This window comes from Nanorana parkeri, unplaced genomic scaffold (genome assembly GCF_000935625.1).
Source record: "Nanorana parkeri isolate BGI_ZX_2015 unplaced genomic scaffold, ASM93562v1 scaffold1199, whole genome shotgun sequence".
Classification (NCBI taxonomy): domain Eukaryota; kingdom Metazoa; phylum Chordata; class Amphibia; order Anura; family Dicroglossidae; genus Nanorana; species Nanorana parkeri.
In genome coordinates this window covers 48,903-61,726 of record NW_017307467.1, presented here as the reverse complement: position 1 = coordinate 61,726, position 12,824 = coordinate 48,903, and the positions used below count along the sequence as shown (strand labels likewise).

Below are 12,824 nucleotides of genomic sequence, written 5' to 3'. Positions count from 1 at the left end.
TACAGGTATTCCTCACTTAACGACTGAGTTCCGTTCCTACGACCAGGTCGTTAAACGGATTGGTCGTTAAGTGAGGAACTCTATACAGTACTGTACTGCATTAGTACAGTACTGTATAGCGTTGCCGATGTACAGTAACGAACAGTGTACTGTACATCGGGCAATGAAAATACTTACCAGGACCCGCAATGAAGATCGGAGGACAAGGACACCACCGGCGCCACGGCGCACTGACGCTGACGCGCAAGGTCGGAGGTCGATCGGCGCTCCGTCGTAAGTGCGAGTGGTCGCAAAACAGGTAAGTCGGTAAGTGAGGAACATCTGTATATATATCTGACTCCACTTGCAGGTGTCTGTGATTTAAGAGTGTGTGGAAGCTTCGGTGGTGGTGTTTGGAACAATAAAGAATAGTGCTGATCATGGCTTGGTGTACTTTAAATCATATTACATGGCTTTGGAGGCAAGCCTGCACCTGTGGTGGAGTGTATAGAGCACAGGTATGCCTGGAGCAGGGTCATCGCTGTGTGGAGGTGAACTGCTGCACATACTCTTCAAAGAGTGTTCCAAAACGAATTGGCTCTATATAAATCCAGAGGGCCCTACCTACGGGTTAGAATCAAAACTTGTGTGTCATAACCAATGTCTGTGGTGCACAAACAATTAGAAAGAGCAAATTGGATTAGAGTAAACTGAAATTTGGAGCAATGGAACAAAATTAGAATGGAATTCAATGGAAGCAAAAATGAATACATTCAAGTATAGTCTAATCATAGGCAGTGTATGATGACACATGTTACACCACATCTAATGCTGATAGGAATTCTGTGCCAAATGGATTTGATTTTCTGCACCCCCTCACAAAATGAAGACGGGAACTATTTGATATGTACACAAAAGATCAAAGCTGGCATAAACATTTCCATTTTATTATGTTCATAGAAGATAAAAAGACATTTTATCAAGCTCATGTTTACCACTATAAATTGGGGAAACGCCTTTCCAGGAATGATCTAATACAGCGTAGTGTCCTCACTGCAGGGAACATTGCTGCAATAACTGTTAGAAACAAAGGTTTCCTTCTCTGAATATCTACATCGTACATTAAAACATTCCAGTATGAAAAAAAGGAATTCTACATTTTCTTGTTATGCGACACTGAAAGGGTACATTTTTTATTTTTCCCAGAGTTACTTAAAAAATCCAGCTTGCTGCATCTGTGGGAAGGGTCTCAAAAATGCATGTTATATTACAGTCAATGGTAATGCATTAAAAACGCACTAGAAATGTATTAAGGATGCAAAATGTTTTTTTTAAATGAGTGCACTCTCAGTCACAAGCTTGCAGGCAGTTTTCTATCTATAGTGTATGTAGGGGTTTCTGGGCTTGTACCCAGTTTGTAGGCATGTATAGCACCCTGGATTTTGCTTGTGTGGATTCTGTTGTAAAGTGTACTAGGAACACTCTCTTCCATTGTACAAGTCCGCAGGCAGGAAACAGGAAAAAAAAACAAACAAACCATGTATGCTAAAATTGAGACACTAAAAAAGATGTATGCAGTTTTTTTCTAATAAAAAGAACAAATTTGCGCTTTTGAATGTGATGGTGTGAACAGGCCCAGCAAAATATATCATGCTTATTATGTATGCAGCACGTATACCAGAAACCTTCTTAATAGATTAATAAATGCAACTACCAGTTTACAGAAACAGACACCTAGATCATAAAAGACTCTTAAGGGAATTTATCAAAATTGGAGCAGACAAAATCTGGAGCAGCTGTGCATGGCAACCAATCAGCTTCTCTCTTTCATTTTCAAATCTTAACTGAACAAACTGAAGAGAGAAGCTGATTGGTTGCCGTACCCTCTACACTACAAAATGGTGACCTAATTCTGATAATATTAACTAGAACCTCAGAAGACATAATTTCAGAGTTTTGTCTCACATATTCAGACAGATCTCCATAACGGAATGTCTGGGAATCAAAAAAGTGTAGACAAAATTCGCGAGCGGCTTAACTGACGTGGGCGTGGCGTAAGCGGCAGGCGTAAGCAGCGTGCGTGAGCGGCGAGCGGGAAATTTGAATTTTAGCCGACGAATCGACGATGGAAAACGTTGACAACGTTTTCCATCGTCGATTTTAATCGACTTAATCGAATAATTGTTGCAGCTCTAGACAAAATGCTGCAAATGTACTACCCAATACATTCATAAAACCCTCTAAAAGCGGGCGTCTTATGGCTCTCTGGTTCCAGTAGTCCAGGAATAGGCAAACGCCAGCTGTGGTGTAACGACAAATTCCATGATGCATTGCAAGACTGACAGCCACAGGCATGACTCCCACAGGAAGATAAATGGGGGATTTGTAGTTTTACCGCAGTTGGGAGGGTTGGAGTTTGCCTATAGGCTGTAGAACATAACATCTCATACAGCTGGAGGACCAAAGATAACATAACATCTCAAGCATGGAAGAGACACCTAAAGAGGAAACAGTACTCTTATCTACAGAGCTGCAGAAAACCTGGACTCTCTCAATAAATAATCATTCCCACAGGTGGAAACCTCCCACTAGATCTCCCATATGTCACTGGTTTCAGATGAAGATGCTACATTTCACAGTATGGGGTCATTCTTGCTGGTTAACCAATACAGTTCACTGCAAACACACAAAAGCATGAAGATATCAATGTGTTTAGGATGAATGACTGTGGGTGGTATAAGCCACTCAATTACAAGATGCATTGGGGAACCCGAGACCTGGAGAAAATGATACAAATATACTGTATATAATACTCACTTGTACATTACCCTCTATTGCCCAGCTCTATAAAGAGTGAGGAACTCCTTACAGTAATCTAAAAAGTAGTATTACTCCTTTCTCCGATTTATAAAAGTATGAGACTGCAGGTCGATGTACCTTATAAACCTTATCAGGGATAAGCAACCTTAGCACTGCAGCTGTGCCGAAACCTCAAATGCCATCATCGCTCTGCCTCTGGGAGTCATGCCTGTGGATGTCAGTCTTGCAATGCCTCATGGGACTCGTAGTTCCACAACAGATGGATTGCCGAGGCTGCCTACCCGTCTTACACTCTTTCTATAATGCCGGTTTGTAAGGACTGAGTGTGCAATATTAGTATTTTGTTCAAATGTAGATGACACATCAGGCATGTAATGTGGACAGGACTGCTTGAATCAAATACCAGTTACAGTACGTACAGTATGGAAAATGGGAGTTTTAAAGAGTTGTCTACCTATATCTGCACTCCAGTCCCTTCCCGGATTAAAGACATGTAAAAGTTAATTACAACCAAAGTTGTTGTTTTTTGCTTTACAGTTTTGGATACAGTGAGGAAGAACCTCTATTAGCTTTTAACTGTTGACTGCCACCTCGCTAGGGAGCTACCCCTTCCTGCCTACCCAGACCTGGCATTTACACAGCTCTGCCACACAAGACAGCCAGGAGGAAGACCTGATAACCCTTTCATTTTAGGTAGAACTAAAGGCTAGGTATTTTTACCTTGATGCATTGTCTGCATTAAGGTAACAAATGTCCAGCACCTTTTTGTGTGTGTCCCCCACACTTACTTGAGAATACTTGTCCATATGCTCCATTCCCCAAACTTCCTGGTTGCGGGGAGGATACTAAGGCAGAGGAGACATACGCTCCTTCCACCGTCAGTCAACCTGTTGAGAGGAGGGGTGTGGCCTGCCGCATGTTTTGTGTGTCCATGGATGGACACAGCTGGGAACGCGCACGCAGGAGTACCTCCTCAGTAGCCAGCTAGCTGATGGAGGCACCCGCACAGGGGGCGTGAGGGTCAACAATTCGGGGACCAACTAGAGAATGAAGATATGCAAGATTCTAAAAAACAAGAATGGAGGTTTTGCATTAGTGCGGGCCTTCCATGCATAAAAATAACAAAACTGAAGGGTTAATCTCATCACTCTAAATGAGCTGAATCAAAATCGTTGTGAATGGGTTCCATCATAAAAAGGAGATGGAGTTATGTGCAATATAACATTTACACCCACACTGCAAAGTTCTGAAGTATACATGAGCCTATATATTTCTACTTGGTGAAAGTGGAAAACCGGTTCACATTTCAATAAGCCAAATATAAAATGGCATCAATTAAATGGAGGAGAATGTATCACAAATATGGAAACCGTACTGGTTGAAAGATTCTCATCCCTACATGTCAGGTTTATGATCTGATGTAACAATGTGAGGCTAAACAACATATATAATTCACGGCTGTGAATCTCGTCCCTTGAGGGATCACGTTTGTTTTCCAGCAGGCCAGTGGAAAAACAGCAGTAATTATTTGTGTAGCTTGCTACAGGAGTACTTTAGGGAGAAATGATGGTGACGTTCGCTTTAGCATGCATCTGAAGAGTCATGTGATTTAGAAAACTGTTACTAGTAGAAGAACAAGCCATTTCCAGGAAAGTCTGACCTCTGGGGAATTGATAAGGGAGCGTGTTTAAGGGAAATCAATGCCAAAACAGAGAGGTCATACACTACCGAATGGAGTAGATAGCTGGCAGGAAAAACAAGAGGAAGTATTCATTCACCGCTCCTTCCCCATAAAAAAGAAATGCGCATTCAACAAAAAAGAAAAATCTTAAGGTAGTGAAACAATGAAGAGAAAGAACTGACATGATTAAATAAAAGGGCCAGCAATTGGCTCAGGATTACAGTGATTCTTTAAAGCCCAATTCATCTTCAAAACCAAAAAGGTGTGCAAAGTTTTCTAGTTTGTTTTCTATATAAATCAGCCATAGCCCCAGTAGAAAAGCCTATGCCCTGCCAGCATGCTGCAGGGTGGATCCCTTGGCTCTGTGTGGGGAAGCAGTGATCTCTTTGTAGAGGTCTATCATGACCCGAGCGATAGCCCCCCATCACTCAGAGCAAGAGTTCTCCAGTCAGGGAGGAGCGTGAGTTTTGCCGACAGCTGAGCTATAGGTCTGACTCAGCAAGAGGTGTATCAGATCTCTGCAAGGAGACCACTGCTTCCCCACCAGAGAAAGACCACCCAGAACAGATATCACAATGTTTATGTAGGCTAGAGCTATTGCAGTAGAGAAATACAGAAAGTAAAATTGAGTATTATTTTTATGTACAGATGCCATGTGCAAAATCATATTGAATGTTCAATTATTTAGGGCTATATAGATAAAATTGTGTTTTTGCAGCAAAACTTTTACCTTAAAAAAGGACAAAAAAAAAAAAAGATGGCACTGGGGTTCGGGAGTAATGGCAGAGTGGGCCGTCTGGTAAGTAAATACAATAATAGCTAGTGTTGGGATCCTATAGCAATGGGAGCTTGGGCAGACTGTGCAGTATTCTCTTTAGCAGGTGCAAAGATAACCATGCATGAACAGTATTGATTCTGGTATAACCCAAAATGGGCCACAGCATCGGCAGGCATGTATTAACATGATGCATATTACCGTAATAGTGTGTGCCTGCTATTGCCACTATATTTTCTATGCCAAAAGACAATATGATATATGCATGGAATAGAAAGGCATTGAATAATATGGAGCCGAGAACCTTGCACTGATGCAGTTAGTGCACATGTGTAGTAGTGCCTCTGTAAGAATACAAAAGTGGACGCGGTTGCCAGTCTTTTAGAAAATGGTGCTGTTAATGCAGACGTGTAGTAGCTCCCCTGTGGTAGTTCAAAAGTGGCCACGGTTGCTGAACTTTTATAAAACAGTGCTGGTACTGCACATGTGCAGTAGCTCCCCTGTGAAAGTTCAAAAGTGTCTGCAGTTGCTGGTCTTTTAGAAAATGGTGCTGGTACTGCACATGCTCTAAAGTGGCTGTAGGTAAACACAAAATGGCGCTGCTGATCAAAGCTGTTACAGGGCATGTGTGCAATCACGGAACTATTTTCTCTAGGTATAGCTTGCTTCTGTTCAGAAGCAGCACCGTTTCTAATGCATAATACAGTGGTGGCATACAGCTGGCCTACAAAATTATGTGGTGTACTCAAAAAAGCAGTTTTGTAAAGCAGATTCCCTTCTGACAGGGCTAATACAATATTAGTGCACCCAGATGCAACTGAGAACTCAAGTACTTCGTGCCCTTGGGCGCAGTGTTTATGTAATGCATCCACTGTGGAGACAGATGCTCTCAAATGGGGACACTGGTACCTATGCTGTCACTCAGCTAAGTGCTGGGTTCTAAGTGTCTATTAAGTACTATCGCCCAGTGCCCATCAGAGAATATCTTCCTTCAAGGTGAATGAGTTTCCACACAGCACCAAACCGTTCACAGATGTCCTAAGCCGCCTTCCAGTAAGCGACCTTGTTCTACTCCTAATTTAACATTTCAATAACCAGTGTGCAACAGCAAAGGGGAAACAGGAAGAAGATAGTCAACACATCTCACAATTTGCCTTTTCCTGCCAAAGTACCGGAGTGCTGATATGTGCACGCACACACTAAAGCTTGGCCATGCTTCGAATATCTCTTGCTCAGCCTATTGAGCGGACAGGGCACCAATGGCGTGAGCAACGTATGTCTAGCTTAACACTCCAACATTTTAAAAAGTTACTGGTACCAAAGTTCTGCTGTTAGGTAGATTAGAATTACACACCTAAAAATACCCATGTGGGTGACCCACATATGCACAAATAAATATTAATTGCTGGTAAACAACAGCACTACAAAGTGTCATGATTTACCTGGCTCGGGGTGCTCTTGTTCAGTTGCAGAGTCGCAGCAGACTCTCCCAAAAGAGTTTTCAAAGGTTTGACTTCTGGTGTACTACTAGTGCTACTTGCAGAGGAGCCGGATATAGAGGCATGAACAGAAGCCACTACTCTGGCTTGTTCTGGCGGCACATACCTGGGGGGAGAAAAACAGACCAAAGCAGATTTATTACAGCTCAACTGAAATGCATCCAACTACAGCAATGGCTACATTATATATATTACACATATAAACACTCATATATTAGGGGCTATTTCAAAACAATGTGTGGCTAGGTTTTGATTATGTAGCCCCTAGGCAACTGTAAAGCCTCCGTTTTAGGGCTTAGGAGTTCTGTCAGGTTTTATTGATGTCTACAACTTAGTTTGATTTGTTTTTCCATCATATTTATCCCTGTGATGCCAGAGCAAAAAAGTGAGGGGAATGGGGGGGAGGGGGGGGGGCGCAGTTAGCAATAAATCCAAAAAAAAAAGTGTTTGTGTTCCTCTCTTGGATTTCCCATGGCTTCCCTTGCCTATGACCCCCTGCCAATATGACAGAAGGAGAAGAAAAATCTCCCCAATTAGGACACAAACTGCCATAAAAAGTGAGCGGAGGTTTAGTCCTTTTGAACCATAACCAAAAAATCCCTCCCAAAATATGATCTGCAGTTCTTGCTTCCACACAATTCAGCAAGAATCAGCTGAAACGTGAGCAATGTATGTCTAGCTTAACACTCCAACATTTTAAAAAGTTACTGGTACCAAAGTTCTGCTGTTAGGTAGATTAGAATTACACACCTAAAAATACCCATGTGGTATACCCATGTGCAACCTAAAATATGGTCGTTTTTATTTTACGTTTTACTTGTAAATGTATAAACTGATTGTTTAAACCAGTGGTAGGCAAATTCCTGCGGAGGGCTGGAGTTTGCCTCCCCCTGGTTTTAAACATTCTCATTACTTGTAGAAAATCCTTTCTTTAGCCCCTAACATAGCGATAGACACACACGGAAATGCAGTATGCAATGATACACATCCTTTTGGACCAACATAATATTTAAAAGACAAGCTTTCGAGAATGAACCTCTTTAGCAATACTAATCAACATGGCCGAGTTTTCCACTTCAACCAAGAGAAAGTGGTTAGAGAAAAAGAGGGGTGGGGAGCGGGGTGTCAAATGTTGGACCTGGGAGTGAAACGTGCATCCTAATAACCAAAGGCCAGAACAGATAAACATAAGATGACCAATAAACGCCTTAACTCATCAAAGATAGGTATAGTAATAAGACATTATGATGTTCTGTATCTTCATATAAAGTTCTGGTAGTGTGTCAGGAAACCAGAATCCACATTAAGTCCCTTATTTATGGTGTTAAAATGTGTTTTCATCTCAAATGTTTTCCTTTCGTGAGCCTTTAAAATTCCCTTTGAGTACTTTAATTTTGAGGTTTTGGATGGAGTGATCCTTCTGGGAGACGTGATGTCCTACTGGAGTGCAATATTAGTTTTCCTTGTGGTTATTGACCAAGCTCCTGTGTAGGTTCATCCTGAGATGCAGCTTGAGGCCAGTTTCCCCAATGTAAACAACCTTTGTCACATGCTGAACACTGCATCATGTACACCACATTGATAGATGTGCATGAGTATGATCCCTGATGGTGTACGTTGTGTTATTGTGACTCCCTGTATTCTTGTCACATATGTGTTGGCAACGTTTGCAGCAGGACTTATTGCATCATACTGCGCCATTCTGTGTAAGCTCCTGTTCTGGGGTCAGCTTACTGCGTACCAATCTTCTTCTCAGGTTCAGTAGTTGCTTGAATGCCACTATTGCGGGCAGAGGGAATATTTCTTTAAGAATGGGGTCTTCTGAGGGTACTGGCTGTAGGTCTTTGATGATTTTGTGTATTACCTCTAGAGTGGGGTTGTAGGTAACTACAAGAGGGGTCCTGGTTGGGTTTTTCTTCTCCTTGTACTGTAGGAGTCTTTCACTTGGTGTTCTAAGGCAGATTAATTTTTTTAGCTATAGTCTTTTACCTGTAGCTCTTTCGCCAAAATGCATCTGTCAGTGTGCTCAGATGTTTGTCTTGGTCCTCAGTGTCAGAGCAAATGCGGTGGTATCGGATCGCCTGCCTGTAGATGACACCTTGTTTCGTGTGATTTGGATGGAAGCTGCAATTATGGAGGTAGCTGTACCTGTCTGTGGGTTTTCTGTACACAGAAGAACTGAGTGAGTCATTGCTGACACTTATGGCACAATCCAGAAAGAACACAGTGAGGGGAATTTATCAAAACTGGAGCAGACAAAATCTGGAGCAGTTGCCCATGGCAACCAAGCAGCTTCTCTCTTCAGTTTGTTTAGCAAAGCTCTGAAAATGAGAGAGAAGCTGATTTGGTTGCCATGGGCAACTGCACCAAATTCTGCCTGCTCCAGTTTTGATAACACCCCCCACTATGCTCTAAAACATTCATTTTGAGTTTTATAGATGGGTGGGACGAATTGAATGAGTCATGGAAGTTTAGAAGGCTTTCTTCTTCTTCTTCTGTCCTTATTAGGAAAATGTCAAAAATATAATGATATTTGAATGGTTTGTGAAGGTGAGTGGCTAGGAATGTGTGTTCTAGGTCAGCCATGAAGAGATTGGCATATTGTGGGGACATTTTTGTGCACATAACTGTCCTGGTCATTTGTAAATAGATGTTGTTATTGAAATTCAATAAGTTTGGCGATAGTTTCACGATCATATTTTTGCGCGACATTATGGATGAAGAGGAATTTGGTGCAGGCCTCAAGATCATCTTTATGGGGGATGCCACTATCTAAAAAGAGTCCACATCCATGGTAACAAGTATAGTATTAGCAGGTAGGTTAGTGATTTGGTTTAGTTTGACATATTGTCTACTTACTGGAGGAATACGGCTTACACTTTACATTATACACACACATATATATACACACTTATCATTTAAGTGCAAAGTCCAAGTATATTTAAAAAATGAAGGAAGTGGGTCCAATTTCACGGCAGCAATGTTGGTCTAAACTTCTATGGCTTCCATGAACCTAGGTCTAAATTATGCTATAAATACCAATCACACATTGTGCATTCGCCAATTGATGACACCAATTCCCAGGATTACTATAGAAAGTTAGTACTGAATGATGTAATTACCATCTCTTCTTTTCATATTTTTCTTGAAGGAATTCTTTCACTTTCTGTGGATCTCTAAAATCTGGGATTGCAGAAGACCTATCATCAAATAATCCTAGCCAAATCTGTTTGCACACCTAAAAAGAAAAAAACAAAAAACACAACGATGTAAATCACATGCTGTGGTGATCCAGCTTTCTATTAATAAATACGCTTATGCAGCCTCAACAACGAGGCAATGACATCAGTTCATATTCTGGATGGGAGGTACTATACAAACTGTGTTTCCATCACTCATTACTATCTGCACACGTCAATAAACCACAAATCAGTTCTAAGAAATCAATGTGTTGCGAGTACAAACACCTGTCATGGATAAAAACTGCTGTTTCCCCATCTATCAGCCTTGGCAGCCAAGATCACATGGTCTCTAGCTATCAGCCAGTGGAAACAGCAGAGTCTATTATCGCCAAGAAAGTAGTCCTTGTGTGGTAAGGCCAAAAGGAAGAAGTTTGCATATTTAATGAGCAAACATGGGTGATTTTATGGAGAGTTTTACAAACTACACATAAATGTAAAGTCAACTTACAGAGATAAAGCATTTTATAATAATGATAATGAACTCCAGGCAAACAGCCATATACACTGGTACAGATACATGGTAGTTGGTTTACCTGGGCTTGCACTTCTGCCAAATCAGTCCTGGGCAAACATCCCAGCAAGTCCGGTGACCTGACTTTGCTGCAGCTACGCCACATAACTTGGTCACCTCCTTGTCCTTAGTAAAGGAGCAGCAACATGCTCTTGACCTCATCTATCTGTTCTCTGCTCCTGTCAACATGTTCCTTGTCAGCACATGTTTCAGTAGCAAAGCCTAACTGGCCAAGCCCTCCTATACCCTCAAGAAGTTGATTTGGAATGACAATGATGTATGTGCACTAGTTTAGCATTTACAACACAATTAGGGGTCTATTTATAAACAATTTGCAGAGCCATTCGCCCTGAATCCCTAACTTTCAGTTTGTAGGAATAGATGCAAAAACGAATGTTCTCTTTATATTTTCTTTACAAGTTGAATGTAATGTTGAATGTAATACTGCATTATGGCCACTAGATGGAGCTGAGAATATAAAAAAAAAATGCTTCAAAGTTTCATCCACTGGGCATGTATGCAGCCGTGCGCTGTGGCATGCTCAGACTGAATGGCACTGCAATGCAGTAATGCATGTAAGGCACGATACAACACATCACAACAATGCAGAAGTCTAAATGAGCCCTAAAAAACACTGGTTTCTTTTTAAGACAATCCTCCTGCATGTCCTACCCCCAACTCCAGTTTCTTGTTACTGCATAATAAAAAGGTAAACTTTGTAATGCAAGTGGCTTGCCACGTGTTCAGAGTTTTTGTAAGATTCTAGAAATAAATGACCTATACAAACCTAGCCATGCAGATATTACTGGTGTGTGTATCTGTGCAGCCATGGGTGGCTGGATTCATTTACACAGCGCTATTGTATTCCACATAACCTCCAACAACCCTGGACTGCTTTTCCTGTTTAATTGATGAGTCTGCTACGGCATCTGGAATTGGAACTAATCATGTAATTAGATGAAAAGCAAATATAGCTCAGAGTTTATGGCCTTTAAAAGGCAGTTATATGGGGATAAGATAGTTTGCTGTGTCTCCATTAAAATGTGTGAGTCTTTGAAAGCATTTCACCTTATTTGCCTTGTGACGCAGTCAGATACCGGTGCTGCAAAGGCTTCTGGCCAGTAGAAGTGTACTATACAATGCGCCAAAGATTCAGAATGCCATTCTGAGAGAGCAAAGAATGCCGTTTCTTTTTTTTATAAGAATTGTATGCAAATAATGATGTTTTGTTTTTTTAATAACAATTTTATGCTCTGTACGTCTGGCTTTATTTTGCAGTGCGTACCAATTTAATTAAATCATAAATCCTGTTGTGTACCCTCTCATATCAGTGTAACTTCTGTGGTACATCAGTTCCGCTCAGATCTTCCTAAAGCAGTGTTCTCCCTGAGGAATTTTGGCCAAAGCTCTGCACAGCTATTTTTTATCATCTTCTTTTCCCCCCCCTGGTGATTGCCAGACTCAATCTGACCCTCTGTGAGCCAAGAATCACTGAAAGGGGAATCAGGATGGAAAGCAGGAGGAAGGGAACTGCCATTCATATGTCATCTAGGCTTAATGAGCCCTAAAGCACTCAGCACTTTGAGACTCAGATGTCAAATCCCGGCTGTATCGACTGGGTAAGCTGCAGATCATGGACTGTTACTAGAGGGGTTGTAATATATATTACATCATATCACGTATCATTACATGCGGTGTGCAGGCGTTTACATGGACCTGCTGTCACCCGATCATTAACTTGAATGGGTGACAGCTGCCATGTGTAAAGACCAGATTAGGGATTTCTGCTGCAGTAAAATGCAAGTTTCTGAGGCAGGAATCCCTAATCGCACCTAAACCTACAGATATGAATAGGGCCTTATTGTGTGTATATTGGTGTCTGTAGTACCATACCGGATACAGTTAAATTTTATAGTATGGAATTTGGCAAGCGGCCCCAGAGACGGAAGGAGGCGGGGGGCGAAGATGGAGGAGGCAGGGGGCAGAGACACCGATGGAGGAGGCGGGAGGCGTCGCCGGAGCTCCAGTTGGGCGGCGAAGATGACAAGGAGGCCGTGTCGGGTGCTGAGGAGGCCGTCCAGTCGGGCGCTGAGGACAAGGCGGCTGTGTTCCAAAGAGGTCAGGCCGTGCAAGGTAAGAGGACTGTGCTGTCAGAGCCCAGCATAGATTCTGCACAGCCCACCAAAGAGTCTCAGGTGTGCTGTGCAATACCCTTTGGTTGGCTCTGCAGCATCCATAGGGGGCTTTGCAGGATCCATAGTGTTCTCTGCAGCCTGCAAAGCCCACCACAAACCCTGCAGAGCCCACCTGAGACCAC

General features: G+C 42.1%; 1 protein-coding gene across 1 annotated transcript in view; it reads right to left on the bottom strand.

Moving 5' to 3' along the window:
* The window catches only part of AGFG1 (ArfGAP with FG repeats 1), an 81,897-nt gene that overhangs the window by 34,511 nt on the left and 34,562 nt on the right, over positions 1-12,824 (bottom strand). Inside the window, exons 3-4 of the mRNA XM_018568503.1 lie at positions 9,877-9,992; positions 6,698-6,860 (exon numbers count right to left, since the gene is read on the bottom strand). Of these exons, the coding sequence (XP_018424005.1) occupies positions 6,698-6,860; positions 9,877-9,992 (279 nt within the window). The remainder of the gene's footprint in view (positions 1-6,697; positions 6,861-9,876; positions 9,993-12,824) is intronic.